Source organism: Salvia hispanica, chromosome 4 (genome assembly GCF_029641045.1).
Source record: "Salvia hispanica isolate PSC_SH4W2 chromosome 4, Shi_PSC_v1, whole genome shotgun sequence".
Lineage (NCBI taxonomy): Eukaryota > Viridiplantae > Streptophyta > Magnoliopsida > Lamiales > Lamiaceae > Salvia > Salvia hispanica.
The window spans coordinates 36,388,320-36,406,930 of record NC_142695.1 but is presented as its reverse complement, the minus strand read 5'-3'; the positions used below and the strand labels follow the sequence as shown (position 1 = coordinate 36,406,930).

Sequence of the window (18,611 nt, the reverse complement as noted above, 5' to 3'; positions counted from 1 at the left end):
TCTATTCCATATACATGCAGGTTTATTTAGTGTCAATAAAAAGTGCATCAGTGGGATGCGGCAATTTTTAACCGTCGTTTAGAATGCGCCGATTTTTTTCTATTTATTGCAAACACATTGGCGGGGCGTGATGATTATTTCCATGAGCGTCCCGACTGATTCGGTACCCCCAGACTATAGTATCTATAAAAATACACGATTACAATTACGCAGTTGGCTTATAGAGGCGCACCGAATCAATTTGGTGAATATCTCCATGTCACACATATAACTAGAAAAGAATATGTGAAGAAATGTTGTCATAGAATTTTGTAGGAGTTCCACGACACATATTTGCGAAGGCCTACCATTACTGATGCCCAATCACTATTGCATTTGCACGACAAAGCTCATAGCTTCTAGGTGTGTTGGGAAGTATTGATTGAATGACTTGGAGAAATTTGCCGACTGCATGAAGAGGCGCGTGCACGAGCGGCTACAAAAGCCAACATCTAACCTTGATCATTGAATTCTTTGCTGACCATCGAATTTAGATATGACATGTTTTCTTTGGTGTGGTCGGGTCTAACAATGATATCAATGTCTTGAATCGGTCGCCTATTTTCAATGATGTATGAGCTGGTAGAACCATCACATCGAATTCACCCAACAGATGACAATACCATATTGGGTACTACGACAAATGACATTTCCTTAAGTGGCCCGTATTTTTCAAGTTGATTACGAGCCCGACCGTTGAGAAGAAAACTTTATTTTCTCAAAGGCAAGAGGCTGTGCGGAAGGACATTGAATAGGGCATTTGGTGTCACGCTTGGGAATTGTAAAAAGTCTGACGTGTATGCGACACCAATAATATATTTTTGATGTCATGTATGCATGTATCATTATGCTTAATACTCTCTCTGTCCTATAAAAATAAAATCTATTTCCATTTTCACCTTTTCCATAAAAGTAGCATACTTCTATTTTTGAAAATTCTTTATCTTTAATGAGGTAGGCCCATTCTCCACTACTAGTACTTCAATTACTTGTTCTTTCTACCTTTCGCTTACTTTAGCAATTGTGCATTAAAACTTGTGCATCCCAAAAGTTTCTACTTATATGGGACAGATGGAGTATGATAATCGATGATGAAAGTGAAGGAACCAATTGAGGCGACATTGAAGCTAGATCTAGCTCCGGAATAGCCGACACCCCCAACATCAAGGTGCACCACCTCTATTCTTAGAACTTTGGTGTCGATGGACGTCAATTCACGAGGAACGCGACTACGCTCAACTCTAGCAAGATTTGATTGAAGAAATTTGGAACTGCAACCATTGAAGTTAAATGTGGTAATTTTAATCAAGCGATGTTATTTTCATTGTAATGGTTTGTTAGAAGCGATGATAATTGTACTCGTTGTACTTTATTTTCATATATTTTAATTATATATTCACAGTTAAATTTTATAATATCCACATTATCATTTATATAATTAAATTATTATAAATATTAAATATATATAAATTTTAACTTGCAAATATAGAAATATATTTGCATCAAATGACTGTTATACTAGTAAATTATTCTTTTGTAATAGAGGTCATTATTGCTAAAATTAGAACTTCTCGCATACTGAATGTATAACAATTCCCTGTCAATTATAATAGAGGTAGTAATCGCAAGTTCAAAGAAAGTTTTACAGCTTTATAGTAGAATATACCGTTACTAAGTATATACGCTCTCTATTCGTGAAAAAGTGTCTCATTTTGTTATTTTATGGTATCCATAATTTCAAATATCATTTGCTTTTATTCAATTTTAGGTAGGTGGATATCACTGCTCAACTAAATAAAGTATTATACTCACATTCTATTATAAAATTAATATATAAGAATGAGTATATATGCTATTAATTTATTTTCTCATTTTACTTCACAAAATTAAATAATTTTTTAAAATTTGTACGGAGTTAAAATGACATTATGAATGAGAAGCGGAGGGAACAGCAGTTGGATCATGTATGCGTATAAACTGTAAGAGCACGTGCAATATTATGCAAATAAGATGGAAATTGAAATTATTATCATGCATGAACTAACTAGTGAGTTGTCAAATGGGCTGAAAATTTTCATCATGCATGTACTAGAAGAATACAGTAGAGTTGTCAAAATAGGCTGGGCTGGCCCAGCTTGACCCAGCCCCACCACGACCAAGGTAGCTCTGGCCCAGCCTAGGCACACCTCCGAAATGTAACGTTTAATGTCGGACGGCCTTGGGGAGTGGCGCGGCAGACGGGCGACACCCATTGTGGACTGCCACGCCGCGGCGGAGGAGAGGTTAAGGTGGTTTTCTTGGGTGCAAAGAGAGGACAAACGAAAGGGAAGAAGAAGAAGGGGTGGGGGCCATGGCTGTTGCACATAGAAAATTAATTTACTATTAATTTTGAATTATTGATTTGTGAATTTGATTGCGATAATAATTAATTATGTACTATACTACTTAATTTATATGTATATGAATAAATATTGTAAGTTACTCCTTCAGTCCGTAAAATGTTGTCCGGTTTTGGTATTTTGGTCCGTCCATAAAATGTTGTCCACTTTGGTATTTTTTTTTAATTTTGTACATGGAACCCACTATTCTAATAACTCATTACACTTACATTCTATTATAAAATTAATATATAAACGTGGAGCCTTTATTCCACTAACTTTTTCGATTTATCTTCAAATTTCTTAAAACTCGTGTCGAGTAAAACATGAATAATATTTTGTGGACAGAGCAAGTAAAATTTTGGTTTGGGGCGAAATATGGAGAATTGTAAAAGTTGTTGACCGAGACGAATACGAGAGACAATGATAACGTAACAGGAGTCCTGGACTAGGGAAATGCTCAAGTATTAAATGGAGAAAAAGTTGTTATTGTATTAATTGAACGGAGAAAATTACTTGATTATTTTTAATGTATTAACTAAAAAGAAAAATGTATTATGGAGAGTACTATTTTAGTCGATGACATTTTTTCAGACTTTGTCTGAGTACACTAATTTTATTGCCAAACAAAAGTGTTGAGAAAGTGACGGCAAATAGTAAGTAAACAAGAAAAGGATTGAAACAGAAGAAACTGGAAAAGTAGAGACTGTATTTGACAGATGTGAACCTATCAACGATAGCAGTAAAAGCTTTATAATACCCCCTGCAGATATTAAACCAACAATCAAATTTTGCGTTTTCGTATACCATAACCACTGCACCAAATAATGCTTGTATAAAAAATAAAAATAAAATAAAATAAACAAACAGAAAACAGAATATATAGATGGAAATAATATGCAATGTTCCTACTTTACTCTACTTTAAGGGACCCAATTTATATGGAGTATAATTTTGTATGGATTGTTGTTGCACGTGGTAATGTGATATACTTCCCCCGTCATATAAAAGGGCTCATATTTAATTTGGACACGAATTTTAAGAAATGTAAAGAACAGTAAGTTGAATAAGTTAGTGAAATATAAGTAGTTTTATAATAAAATGTTAGTGAAATGTGTGATCTACTGACCATTTATCGTAAAAACAAAATATGACTCTTAATGAGAGACAGGCGAAAAATGGCAAAATAAGACTCTTAATAAGAGACAGAAAGAGTATTAGATTTCTTGGTTTTTATTTATTTACTTTTTTTTTTTGAGAATTTCGTGTAAGGTGACTTTTGAAAGAGTTAAAAGGAAACATTAACTTTTTTGAATTAGTTATATACTCCCCCTGTCCAATTAGAAATGAAACATTTGCTTTTCAGTACGAGATTTTATGTAAGATTGTTTTGTGAGTTAATGATGAGAGCTTAAGGTAAGAGAGATGAAAAATTAGAGATAATGTTTCCATTTTAAAAAACGTTTCGTTTTTAATGGATAATCTAAAAAGGAAAACGTTTAATTTTTAATGTGTCAAATGGATTATTTAGTTCCTAAATTTATTGTACGTGTATATTCTTATTGAAAAAAGTGATATCAGTCGATTGTGGTCCCTGCACATGGTCATGGTGGAATTAGCAAGGAGGTACTAAGAGTATTTACAATGGGAGAGAACAGGAAGGGGGATCCACACTTTCCCCGGGAGGTGTGGTGCTGCCCAATTGTGGGGTCAAGAACGGGCGGTGACAGGATCAGGGCTACTAGAGGGGCGCCGGGAGAGGTGTACAGCCACCCATGATGCCTATTGTGGTCTCTCATTATTCAATATAAAAAGATACTCCCTGTGTCTGTCAATATGAGTCTCAGTTTATTATTTTAATGCGTTCGCAGCTAAGAGTTCTCTTTTAATTTATATGGTAGATAGACCTTGCATTAAATCAAAACTAAAAAGAGGGTGATAAAAAATTTCCAATAAGCATGACCTAAAGAAAAAGATCCACCAATAATTTGGAGTCATCTTTATTCTGAAAAAAGTAAAAAGGATATCTAATGATTAAATAACCTTCTACTATCTTTTCAGGCAAACAAAATTGCGTTGAAATTTTTTGGTAATTAATTTTATGCGCAAAATTGCAATGAGGTTGGTGGCACGACGATAGGTAAAGGTATTTTTTCTACTAGTATAGTGTGTGTAAAGATATTGAGGCCCTAATTAATTTTGTGGCCCATTTCTTTTATTATCTAAATCCGAAGCCCAACCTAACTACCCAACAGAGTCATACCCGCACTCTGGCCCATGACTTTTATTACTAAAGTAGGTATATTTTTGAGAATGCACAAAATTCAAAGATATTTATCGTATGAATCACTTCCTATGTTTGTTGTTAATTGAGTTATTTTTCTATTTTAAAAAATTTCAAATTAATTGATTAATTTCTATTTTTGATAAAAAAAAATAACACTATCTCTTACTTTATTCACTCTTCTCCTCTCTTACTTTATTCACCATCCACTTAACACACTATCTTAAACTTCATGTCCAAAAGAAGTATCTCTATTAACAAATTAATGAGTTGTTAGGTTATTTTTGTTGAAGTGGTGGCTATGACTAATTATCACATGATTATCCATCTAGAATTAAATTATGAAATTCAATCTCATAAACCAAACATAATACATATTTAATCATAAGATATAATTTTGCAAACCTAAAACAATCCCCTGAAGTACAAAATTGACATACGGTATGAATAAGCAAATTATCAACTAATTTGCTAAATCCTTGAGCTTTAATTCAAATTTTAAGAAATAGTAATTTTTAGAGAAATAAACGATTATAATTTTGAAGAATTTGGGTCCTTGTTTGTAAAGAGATGTCATATTGGTCCCGCCTGAGCCGGGCCTAAAAACATATGGTCGGGCCTCGAATTGGGTTGTAATCCTTGTGATATCCGGGCCCACACCTATATATATATATGGATTAAGAAACTTATACATGTAAAATATATAAATGCACAAATCCAACTTTATTAAGTACTAGTAGTACTATTTTATTTATTGTATATTTGTATCACTCTTTAATTTCTAATATGTCCACGTAATATCATGCGAAGGCGAGTTAGTTTTTTCCCCATTACAAAAGGGGATTAGGTAGGAACCTACTTTTTAAATCTTGCAAATGTCTCATTCATGTGGACATATGCAATGATAAATTAATTAGGTTAAAAGAAACCTTTAATCTCAGCTAATAACTTTAGCTTTTTGCTCCTGTGTTTCCTCATCACGCTACTTTCCATACTTTTTGATAACTAAATTCTCAACAAACTAACTTTATTCCAAAAACAAAAATTAAAAATTGTTGAATTCTAGGTGTGATGAAAACATTGCAGCTGCCATCAACATAAAACAAATGTTTGGGTAACTAGGATTGCTCACCTCCATTAAATAATTTGGACTGCATCTTTTTCTCAGCAGGTACTGGAGAAATAATATGATACTGGAGTAATGAAAAATGTAAAATCTTCATAAAAAAATGTAAAATTTTTTGGGTGATGTATGATTGGATTAACACATAGTAACACCATGGATTCAAGGCAAGGATGAGACGGGCCCCACGTCCCACCAACACCAAATACTCATTTCGTCCTATAAAAAATAAACTAGTTTTGTCATTTTGAACCTATCCCACAAAATTAGACCCAGTCTAAATATGAAATTTTTTTAATTAATTACACACCACTACAAAATGGATCCCACAATCCACTAACATTACTTTTACTATATTTTTCCTTTCTTTTGCTTTACCAATTACACATTAAACCACTCCCTCCGTCCCAACTAAGATGATACCTTTTTTTAGTTTGTTCCAAGCAAGATGACAAATTTCTATTTTTAGTAACTTTCTCTTTCCAATTAATACACCCAACCATTTTTTTTATTCAATATTCAATTCTTTTTTTCTCTCTATTTAATACTTGCCTGGGACAGGGTAAACGGCCGATTAAACAAAAAATTGTAAAAAAACTAACCGGAACCTTCACTAACCGACTCGGTTAGAACCGATCGGTTTGGTACTAACCGAATTGGACCAAAATAAAATTTTAATTCCAACAAAAACAGAAATAATAGATTAAGACCAAATCAATATATCAAGTTTTCACTTGATAATCGAGTGCTTGATTTTTAGTTTTTCACCCAACAAAAGTTTTAAAAAAAAACTTATAATCAAGTGATTGATTTTCATGATGTTCATATTCATCTTACGATATTTTAAGAATGTATATATAATCAAGTGCTTGATTTCACCCAACAAAATATAATTTTCAAGTTTAAAGTTTAAATTTAAATGATGGTATTTTAATTATTAATATATAAAACTTATAAATTTTTTCTTCTTTACAAAGAACAAAAATAATACACTCTCATAAATTCAAACTCTATTGAAAATTAATACTATAGAAATATATAGTTTATGCATACATGAAAATTTAAAAATATTCAATTAAAGGTTAATGTAAGTTTTTCTAGACTTTTTGATACATCTAACAAAAAATTTAGAATTAATTTCATATTGAAATTAAAATTAAATTTAAATTTAAAAATTGAATTTAATTGCGGTTATCGGTTCTAACCGATAACCAATCAGTTAGAACCAATAACCTACTTTATTGAAAATACAAATCCGAAACCGACCCGAACACTGTTAATTTCGATTTTTGGTTAATCGATAATCGATCGGTTTCAGTTCGGTTCTCTGTTAATCGAATAACTGAGAATCGTTTACCCACCCCTACTTGCACCTATTATTTCTCTCTCCAATTAATCACATTAACAAATAACTTCTAAAATTCTGTGTCGACTGAAAAATATATCATCTTTGCCGGACTGATAGCGCAGTGAAACAAAGCTAAAGTTTAAACTTGACTGCCTCCTCTGTCAGTTAACGGATGCAAACACCAAAGGGACAAAAACGTGAGAATCCAAAGTATGCGTCTAAAAACAAACATATAAAATTTTAAAACTATGTAGTAGTCAGTGTTTTAAAAATCGGACCGGATCGGCCGGTTCGACCGCGAACCGGTGAGTGGTCCAGTCCGGTTCTCTATGTAAAGCCGCCAGCATGTTGGGCCGCCGCGAACCGCCGAAACCGGCCAGTCGAACCGGTCTAGCCGGGAAATGGAAACCGGTTTTCTTCTTTGTTTAAAATTTTTGTAAAATAAGTGCTTTTGGTAGGATTCAAACTCATGACCTCTTGGTCAAGAGACCAAGACCATTACCACTCCACCACAAGCATTTCTTGTTAATAACATGAACATTAGTTATTATTATATTAAAACAATTCTTTTTATTTACTCAAACTAATCATTCAAGTTTAAATTTATATTCTAGTGAATAGGTATTAATATGATAATATATTTATCATCTAAAATTCACTCTTTTTTACTAAAATTAACTATTATTTGTATAATATAGGTACTTATGTAAATATAAGTAGTTATACCTAAGATTTAATAAATTATTTACTATATAGTATATTTTCATCAAAACTAATTAATAATTCATATTTGTTTATATATTTTTTCATATAATTTTTTTGAATTATTAAGAATTATATTATTTTATGTCTAAAATATTAAAAATTTTATCCACACTAACTTGTATTTGTACATTTAGCTATATTTATTGATAAAAAATTTAATAAATTTTATCATTCATTTAAATTGAATATATTTTATATATTATATACTCCCTCCGTCCCCCATTACTTGACACAGTTTGTTATTTTGGTCCGTCCCCCATTGCTTGACACACTTCACTTTTTCCATTTTTGGTAGTGGACCCCATATTCCACTAAATCATTCCTACTCACATTTATTATAAAACTAATACTTTAAAAGTAGGACCCACATCCCACCAACTTTTTCAACACACTTTCCATTACATTTCTTAAAACCCGTGCCGGCTCAAACCGTGTTAAGTAATGGGGGACGGAGGGAGTATAATTTGTAACAGTAAAACAGTTCGACCAGTGATTGAACCGGTCAGACCGGTTGAACTGTGAACTAGTAGCTTCGCCGGTTCATTGGCCGGTCTGAGTTTTGAAACATTGGTAGTAATAGTATCTCATAAAATAACGTTTAGAATGTGAGAGTGGTTGAAGATCCGTTAACCTGTGATCATCTCATTCTTAAAGTTCTTTTTCTGTTTGCGTACATTGACTGATTGGGAAGATGATTCAATTTATTGGACAACAGATTATATGCCGATTTTGATGTGTTAAATAAAAAAAGGAAAGTAAGATAGATAAAATAAAATAAAGATAAAGATCTTTTTATTTTTAGTAATGAAACATTCTGATTGGAACAAAAATTGAGTTCTTTTTAGTAGGACGGAAGGAGTACTAAGTTTCATGTTTACAAATTTTAAAACCCCACCCAAAAGTTCTACATATTTAACACAAATGACCCCAACAGAAACAAGAAATGCCATTTATGTACCCTACAAAATTAACTCATTCATACTAAGATGCTACTAGGCAACCAATCTCCACTGTTCCTGCCCCGCCCCCGACCGCCGGACTCAGATTCGATGACGAGCCGCACTACCACATCGCCACTCCTGCCACCATCTGATAGACGGGGCTTGAGCCGATCAAAGCTCGGTTCGAGAGCTTTCTGAATCCATTCCTTCAAACTGGTCCTATCATGCCATAGCCCTCCTAGGATCCTGTCTAGCACATCATCTTCTATTTCTAGGGACAAGTCATCGTCCACCATCATCGAGAACCTCGAGGCGATCGCCTTCTTGATCTCCGTTCGAGCCAAGGCAGAGTCAACAGCCTTGAACACGACAGACTCATCGACATTGTTGAGAAGATCTTGAGGAACTGATGTGACAGAGCAGTGCTGGTTGACATGGCTCAACTCCTCCTCATGATCAATAGTGAGGTCGCTCGAGTTATGAGAGCCGTCCGTTCGATCATCTTCCATGTCTCCAGCCGCGAGATTCAAGTCCAACGAGAGGCCACTCACAGCCTCTTTCCGTGGCTTCAACGTCCTACCACCACAGCCACCACCACCACCACCATCATCATCAACATCGTGCAACCAACGAGCGCAGCGTTTGCCGGTTTTCTCCCCTACAACGAGCCCTAACTGCCAATTCCCACCGGCTACGGTAGCAAGCTTATTTTCATCTACAAATCTACCATCTCTTAGATCTTCAAAATTCTTTGCTGACCAAACACCAGCCAGGATAAAGATGGCATTGCCAAGGCTGACCTCACGGCCATGAGAATCAGCGATCCGGCCTCTCTCAATCGCCTGTTTGATGCTGCCACGAACCAGCATGTCTGCTTCGTCAATTTCTTGAAGCATGATCACCGAAAATGGATTCCTCTGAACCACCTCTGCTATTCGATCAATGGCTGTTCTACCTCGGATGTTAGTCCCCGATTCTTCATCATCTCGTCGCGTGCCAAGACATATCATGATAGGATTAGTCCCACAAATCTGCTCAGCTAGCACTGATGCCATCTTCTTCTTCCCAGCTCTATCAGGACCAGTGAACAACAGCCAAATATCCCCTCTCGATGCAGCACCCCGACGCCTCCCATTGTTTGATCTGCAACACGTAATGGCCGAGGCCACTGTGGAGGCTGCCTCTGCCTGCCACCACGCCTTCTCCATGAGGGCCTTGTGTAGTTTCTTGTACATGTCTGCATCCATATCATTAGAAAATTTATCGAGCAGCTTTGTTCGTCGTTGCAACGACACAGAATCCAATAAGCCTCTAGCTTGATCTGCACAAGTAGTCCCTTTTCGTCCAAGAACAAGATCAGTCCTCACAGGAGTTCCTGGAGGGCTATGATCAGCACCGAGCTGCAGGGGAAGGTGAAATGTTGGTTGTGTGAGCGGGCTGGGATTATGAAAGCTTGCCATAGAGAGTGTTGGTGGAGCCGGTGTGCAAGCATGGAAGTAAGGATGAAGATGCAAACATATGTCCCTCCATTTCCTCTGCAATTCTTGAATTCTCTGCTCGAATGAAAACATTTGGTTAAGTTTGTATGCTCAAAACTTGACAAGCAGAATGGAAAGAGACATACTTGTGAAGCATCACCGGTATTGAGCTTGGTGTTACGCAACCATTGTGGCAGATGTGCAGTTTCGGAGAATGACTTGTGAACAGTGGTGAGCTTGGCTGCCTCCTTCTCATAATTCTCTGAACACCGAGAGCAGTAGGGGGCTCTTTCCAATGGATCGGGCATCTCAAATACGCATCTACTCAACGGAGAAACACTCTCCAATGGCATGTTCAAATGCCTATGCAAAACAACGGAGAAATGCCATTTCATTTACATGACACACCAATTCATCTACGAACAAAAATAGAAATAAGTGTGATTGTACCGAGGCGGATTAGAAAACAATCTGTGCTCAACGGCGGCTTTGACGGCGGGGCTGGAGAAGCTGGCTTCCCTCATGACGCGGCTGACGCTGGGATCGTCGAGGATGGAGATGATCAGCTGGTCAATCTCCGCTTTCGCGGCGAGGAGAGGCGGCTGCTGCTGCTGGTCGGGGAAGCCGCGGCGCTGGTGGGCCTGCGCGCGCTTGAGCGCCGCCGCCAGCGCGTTGGAGAGCGGTGGCTCCGGCGAGGGGGTCGGGGTGGTGGGGAGGCGCTCCAGGGCCACGCTGAAGCAGAGCTCGAGGGCGCGGCACTGCAGCGGGTGGCTCGAGTTTGGGTGGGACCGGATGCATGCCTGCCGGAGGTGCCCAGACGGCGATGACAGGAGCGCCGCCGCCACGTGCAGCGGAGTGGTCTGGCCGTGGTTGCGGCGGCGGGCCTCTGCGATTGACTGGCTCAGGACGCCCGACGCCTCCGCCGTCAGGGTCTGCTCAATCGTGCCTCTCATCCTAAAAATTGAATCTTGATTGATCGTGTAAAGGTGTGAAAGTGAAAAGATGCGGAGGAATTCAACGCGAGAACACAGTCTTTCCTTCTTCTTCTTCTCTCTCTCTCTCTAGAAGTGGTGATGATATATGCAATGAAGAGACACACGGACCGTCGCTTTCGTGATCAATTAATGCACCAAAACATGGCTTCTCTTTTTTCAATAAATACAAAAGCAACAACTAAATACTCGAACAGTGATGTTAAACTATTAGAAAAGAAAATATAATAGAATTAAATTATAATACTTGGTGCTTAGACCTCAGGTATATTTAGTGCTCAAGAATACTTGGAGCATAAGTTTCACCATATTTACTTGTTTTGTAATCTCTATTTAAAGGATGTTATATTCAATGGAATGATCATCCAATTCCACACAAACCTATTGTGTTTTATATTTTTCTCTCTAAGTATGTTCTCTAAATCATTCAACATAAACAACCAAAAACAACCAAATTTTGTACAACCAAATCTTTACAGAGAGCAAGGATTTAGATACTACCTAGTGTTCGTAGATGATTGTACCCGCATGACTTGAGTATACGTTATGAAACAAAAATCTGAAATCTTTACCTTTTTTTCAACTGTTACAGTCTTATACAAATACAGTTTCAGAAAACCATAAAAATCCTTCGAACCGATAATGTGGGGGGTGGGAGGTCGTCAATTCTAGTATGAAACAATTTTTTCAAGAAAAAGGTCTTATACACCAAGCTACCTGTTGTGCACATACCCCTGAACAAAATGGTGTAGCGAAAAGGAAAAATCGAACTCTCCTAAAAATGACTAGTTCTATGCTTATAGAATCAAATGTCCCAAACCATTTCTGGCCAGAAGCTATTGCCATAACAGATATCCAACCGATTGCCCACAGATATCCTTAAACACCAAACCTCACTATAACTTCTATCTACTCTTGCTAATGTCCCAACTCCCTTAACCCTCGAACCTCGCGTCTTTGGATGCTCTGTCTTTGTTCATATCCCTAAGCATGCAAGAACCAAACTTTCTCTATGCGCTGTCAAATGTGTATTTGTTGGATACGGGGTTAGTAAAAAAGGGATATAGGTGTTACGACCCAAAGTCAAACCGCATGTTCATCACAATGAACTGCAATTTTCTTGAAACCGAGTATTTCTTCACCCATTTCAGCGATCAGGGGGAGAGTAGTACATAGAAACCAGTGTTCATGACCCGCTAAACTGTATTTCGATTCTAATGCCAAGTAATCCTGAAGTGGACCCAACAGAGAAGGCAGTAAGCAGCACTGCTGAGCAAGTCACTGATGTGGTAGAACCTGTCGTGGAAAATGTCACTTTTTCAGCCATCTCTCCATTTTGGATATCCAATGTAAGTCCCCAAACCCGTGTGGATACAGTTGTGTTTCCTACTGACGTTGTAAATGTAGATGCCAGTGAAGGTCAGGGAATGGAGACAGAAGTCAGGGAAGTGGAAGGAGTTGATCAGAAAGTGGAAGTGATTGATCCAGACACGGGTAGATATATACTTCCTCAAAGATTAAACAGAGGAATCCCACCAAAACGATACACACCCGAGAAGATCAACAGAAAGATACGATACTCCGTTGTAAATCTGGTGAAGGGGCACCTGTCAGAAATGGCTCAGGCCTTTGAAAATGCCCTGTACGAAGAAGAAAAAATTCCACAGTCTTGGGAGGAAGCTATGAGGCACAAAGACTGGAGGGAAGCTATGAAAAAAGAGATAGATGCACTAATTCGGAATGCCACATGGGAGAGATGCACAATACCAAAAAGGAAGCGACCAGTACGATGTCGATGGGTTTTTACCATTAAAAGGAAACCTAATGGCTCGAGAGAGAGGTATAAAGCTCGACTCGTGGCAAAGGGCTATACCCAGACGTATGGGGTGGATTATTCTGAGACCTTTTTCCTATAGTTGCTAAGATAAATATTTTTCGTGTGCTGTTATCAGTCGCTGCGGACAAGGATTGGCCGTTGCACCAATTCGAGGTAACCAATGCTTTCCTTCATGGTGAACTGAAAAAATAAGAAGTGTATATGGAGGCATCTCCGGGATTTGAAGCAGAGTTTGAAGCGGGAGAAGGGTGTCGTCTGAGGAAGACCCTGTATGGATTAAAGCAATCCCCAAGAGTATGGTTTTGAAGGTTTGCTGGAGCAATGAAGGGATACGGATATCAAAAGAGTATTTCAGATTATACTCTCTTTCCAAAAGGGCGAAGAGATAAAATAACCTAGTTAATTATATATGTAGATGATATGATTATTACAGGTGATGATTTAGAGGAGATTGAAAATCTGAAGAAGACCTGTTCCAAGAATTTGAGATGAAGGATTTGGGCGAGCTCAAGGATTTTCTTGGCATTGAGTTGCTTAGGTCGCAAAAGGGGATCTTTCTAAGGCAACGGAAGTACATTTTGGATATCCTAACAGAAACAGGTCTCTAGAGTGTAAGCCACCAGACACACCTATGGCAGTTAATCATGGACTGCAGATTAGAGATGGAGCTGAACTAGCTGATCGAACTCGATACCAGCGACTAAATGGTAAGAGCATATATCTTTCTCACGCCAGACCAGATATTACTTATGCAGTAGGAGTTGTGAGCCAGTTTATGCATAAGCTACAGACAAACCATTTGGAAGCCGCACTTAGGATCTGTCAATACTTGAAGGCAACTACATGGCATGGAGTGATGTTCTCTAAGAATGGGCACCTTGAAATTCATGGCTATACATACGCTGATTGGGTAGGAAATCCTAATGATAGAAAGTCCACAACATGATATTTTACTTTCGTTGGGGAGAACTTGGTAACTTGGAGGAGTAAGAAACAGAAGGTGGTGGCTCTTTCAAGTGCGGAAGCAGAATTTCGTGGAATCAGAAGTAGTTTGACTGAAATCCTGTGGTTCAGGAGACTTGATGAGGGAAATAAACTTTTTACCCAACATGTGTCAGCTATATTGTGACAACAAAGCCGCCATTAGTATCTCAGAGAATCCAGTCCAACATGATATGACTAAACATGCGGAGGTTGATAGACACTTCATCAAAGAAAACATCGAAAATGACATTGTTGAGCTACCATTTGTGAGATTTGAAGACCAGCTGTGCAAATTGAGTGTTGGAGATCCCACCATTCAATTTGAGGGGGAGTGTTAGAAAAGAATATATAATAGAATTAAATTATAATACTTGGTGCCTAAGAATACTTGAAGCTCAAGAATACTTGCTGCTCAAGAATACTTGGAGCACAAGTTCCACCATATCTACTTGTTTGTAATCCTTATTTAAAGGGTGCTATATTCAATGGAATGATCATCCAATTCCACACAAATCTATTGTGTTTTATATTTTTCTCTCTAAGTATGTTCTCTAAACCATTCAACATAAACAACAAAAAACAACAATATTTTGTACAACCAAAAAAGATTATACTATTAGTAATTTGATATATAAAATTAATAAATATAGTTAGTGTACAAGTTAAAAAGACTTATTAGTCTTCAACCTTATTTTCAATTTTCTTTTTTATATTTGAATTGCCACTGTATTACTTTACAAATTTGAATATAATATACTTTAATTATATTTTATGGTTCTGAAAAAGTAAAAAATTTATACACAAATCATTAATATATGACCACAATATTATGCACGTTCCATGTACTCCCTCCGTTCCAGAGAAGATGTCACACTTGGGAAATGGCACGGGATTTTAGGAGATGTTATTTTGTGTGTTAAGTGGTGAGAGAAAATATAATTTTATAATTGATGTGAGAAGGAACTTTTTCCAGAAGAGGAAATGTGACATCTTTTGTGGGACAAACTAAAAAGGAAAGTGTGACATCTTTTGTGGGACGGAGGGAGTACTATATATTTGCCCATATGTTTTAATTAAATGCATAAATAAATTAATTTTTTCTCAAACACACTAGTTTTTTATTGTATAAAATTTGGTGAAATACATTTATTGATACTCAAAATTTGTTGGTATCTCATTTTTTTTTAACAAAAAATTATTTTTGAAGAAATACTTTGTGCTCCTTGTAGAAAGAGTAGAACCGTGGTAGAAGTGGAATGTGTCAGGAAAAGGGAGCATGCAAAGTTTTGGTGTTTTTGTTTTTTTTTCAAGTGAGGAGTAAGAGAATTTTAAGAAGGAATTTAATCTTTATGGAGGGGAGGGAGATGGAAGTACTTTCAGATGCCATAATTTCTGGTAAATAGGGAGTGAAACTGACCTACTTTTTGTTGTAAACTCTTAATTACAATCAATCATAGTATATGCTCTTGCGCTCTCGCATCAATAAATAAGTATAGGAGTATTATTTACTTATTTTAACAGTATTGAGTTAATTACCTCGCTGCGGAATAACTATTCTCATCGGAAATATTTACTCATTTTAATTTTTATCTTTATTTGTTGGGAAATTTGAAATGTATGCTAAAGGATAATTGTTGGGCAAACTAACATCCCTACTTGCAATAACTTTAGATCACATCACTCGTGTCAATTTTCGGTTACATACACACAAACATGATAAGTGATGGCGGTAAAAAAAATAAGAGAGAATAAAGTAAAAGGTAGAATTACTTTTTGCCAAACAGAAATGACTCAATTAACTTGGAATTTTCCAAAATAGAAAAATGACTCTACTAATATAGTATCACACTTGTAGGATGACATGAGATTATAAGAAGTTTTATGTTGTGTGTTATGTGGAAAGGGAAAATATTATATCTATATTATTGTGAGATAGATCTTTTCTAAAAATAAAAATATGATATCTTTAGTGAGATAAACAAAAGAGAAAAGTGAGACATCTGTTATAGGATGGAGAGAGTAATTGTTTTTTTTTAGTTAGTTTCTTAAAATTATACACTTTTTATTTTATTTTATTCTCTCTAATAAGGTGAGATATATTCTTCATAAATAATATTTTAATTTTAATTTTAATTTTAATTTTTTCTTAATTTTTTTCCAATACCTATTATTCCCTCCGTCACCAAAGAGTATGAATATTTGGTTCAGTACGAGTTTTATAATATAATTGAAAAAGCAAGAGATAAAAAAGTTTTTAAATTATTGTTAGTAGAGGCGGAACTACGGTGGGTCCCGGGGGGGCCCAGGGGCCCCTCAACAATTTGAACCTTTATATTTTATATATTTATACACATTAAACTTGATACATGGGTAGTGCAGTTGGTATTTACACTGGCCTACCACAATCAACTGGCCTACCACAATCAAGGCCCGAGTTCGATTCCTATAAGCCTCCATTTACTCAATTTCCATTCATTCTTTTTTATGATTAAATCCATTTTATGTTTATTTTCTTCTATTTTAAATTTAATTTATACACGTCTAAGAAAAAAATATCTTTTAATAGATTACCATAGTCTCATTGTTTACTTTCATTTTAAAACTTTAATTAATGTACGATTAAAGAGTAGTTCTAAAAAAAAAAAGAAAAAAGAATAAAGAGTAGTTCTACATTTTTAAATCTCATAAATATTACTCCATATAGTATTATTTATTTTTGTTTAAGGGTTTGTTGATTTTGTTGATTTCTCATAACTAATTAATTTATCGAACCGAATTATAAAGGAGTAATATTTTAATTTAGAGTAATGAATTTTGAACATTATACATAAATAAATATATTTATATAGGTATATATTTAATGCTTTTAGATATTCTTAATTTAAAATTATTAATAAGTGAATTTCACATTCTAAGGATAAAAATTAATTTAGATTTACTTTGTCTCCATATATTTATAGTTTCTATTGTCCGTCTTCTAATTTTTTTCCTTATCCATCTCCCATACAACTATTTTTCACAACGTTGACAAAAAAGTTGAACAACTATTTAAAGAAATTTGGGTCTCCCATCGTTAAATTTTTGGCTCTGTCACTGATTGTTAGTAGAAATTAAATTTTACTTTATTAGAGAGAGATGAATTTCTAAAATTAGAAAGTTCATATTTTTCAAGTCAGCTTTTGTATTCTCATGACCACATCATATTATAAAATACTAAGAGGAATCATTTCGTGCTACAAACTATTGACTAATACGTGGTAAATACTAAAATACATATGCAATCTTACAACTCTTGCTCCATATAAACTCGGTACAATTACTCCCTCCGTCCCACATAATTTTACCCAGTATTCTATTTTGGGTCGTTCCATATAATTTTATCCATTTCACTTTTACCATTTTTGGTAGTGGACCTCATATTCCACTAACTCATTTCTACTCACATTTTATTATAAAACTAATACTTTAAAAGTAGGACCCACATCCCACCAACTATTTCAACTTACTTTCCATTACATTTCTTAAAATTCATGCCGGGTCAAAGTGTATAAAATTATGTGGGACGGAGGGAGAGTATTGTTTATCAACTTAGTTAAGTTCCTTTGAAAACTAACTACTTGGAAGTTACTGACTACGTGCAGAGAGAAGAATTAATGCAACTACTATGCTTTACTTTGTACAATAATATGTAGTCCTAATATTGAAATCTTTCATGGTACTACGAAATTGAAGAGGTGGAATTGAAGTTGGGAGTTTTAATTCCAAATTCAATACTCGATATTCCAAAAATTAAAAAATTGAATTGCAATTCTAAAATATTTAATTTTACAATTTTAATTATATATTCAAATTGGATAGATTTTATGGATGATCGAGATTATAGTTGTAAGAGCATCCCCATCCGTGCTCTTAGCTAAGAGCACGGAAGTGGGCTCAGACCCACTTTTACTGCTTGTCCTTAGCTAAGAGCACAACACTCACATCCGTGCTCTTAGCTAAGGACAAGCTCAAGGGTCCCACCATTCTATTATTCAATTTAAATAAAAACATTTCCACAATATTAAAATGCATTAAAAATACCCGAAATACTATTACAAATTACAAAATAATTAAAAATTACATAATTAAAATCCTAAAAATTAAAAATTACACTACTCGTTGCCGAATTTCGCCCAAATGTGATTGATTAGATCTTTTTGTAGCTCAGTGTGGGCTCTTGTATCGCGCATTGTGTGTCTTCTTTCCATCCTCTCGTTCACCGTCGTATGCACACCTCGGTGTGGGGGAGATCTCGCGGTTGAGCTTCCGGCTTCATCCTCATCGTAAAAGTTAGCCGCTATCGGTCCTTCATCAGCTATAATCATGTTGTGCAAGATAATACACGTGTACATGATGTCGGCGATATTCTTAACGTACCAAAGCCGAGAAGGGGACTTCACAAT

General features: G+C 35.8%; 1 protein-coding gene across 1 annotated transcript; it reads right to left on the bottom strand.

Annotated features, from left to right (window-relative positions):
* Positions 1–8,712: 8,712 nt before the first annotated feature.
* Positions 8,713–11,443, bottom strand: LOC125193689 (protein SUPPRESSOR OF MAX2 1A-like). The gene is made up of 3 exons (XM_048091536.2): positions 10,807–11,443; positions 10,503–10,719; positions 8,713–10,431 (listed from the first exon to the last, which is right to left on the bottom strand). The coding sequence occupies exons 1-3, from the start codon at positions 11,307–11,309 to the stop codon at positions 8,914–8,916; spliced, it is 2,238 nt and encodes a 745-aa protein (XP_047947493.2). The 5' UTR covers positions 11,310–11,443; the 3' UTR covers positions 8,713–8,913.
* Positions 11,444–18,611: the final 7,168 nt, after the last annotated feature.

Coding starts and splice junctions, on each gene's coding strand:
- LOC125193689 (XM_048091536.2), bottom strand. CDS start 11,309: ATGAGAGGCACGATTGAGCAGACCCTGACGGCGGAGGCGTCGGGCGTC. Junction 10,720..10,806: donor TTGTTTTCTAATCCGCCTCG/GTACAATCACAC, acceptor TGTTTTGCATAG/GCATTTGAACATGCCATTGG. Junction 10,432..10,502: donor ATACCGGTGATGCTTCACAA/GTATGTCTCTTT, acceptor TCATTCGAGCAG/AGAATTCAAGAATTGCAGAG.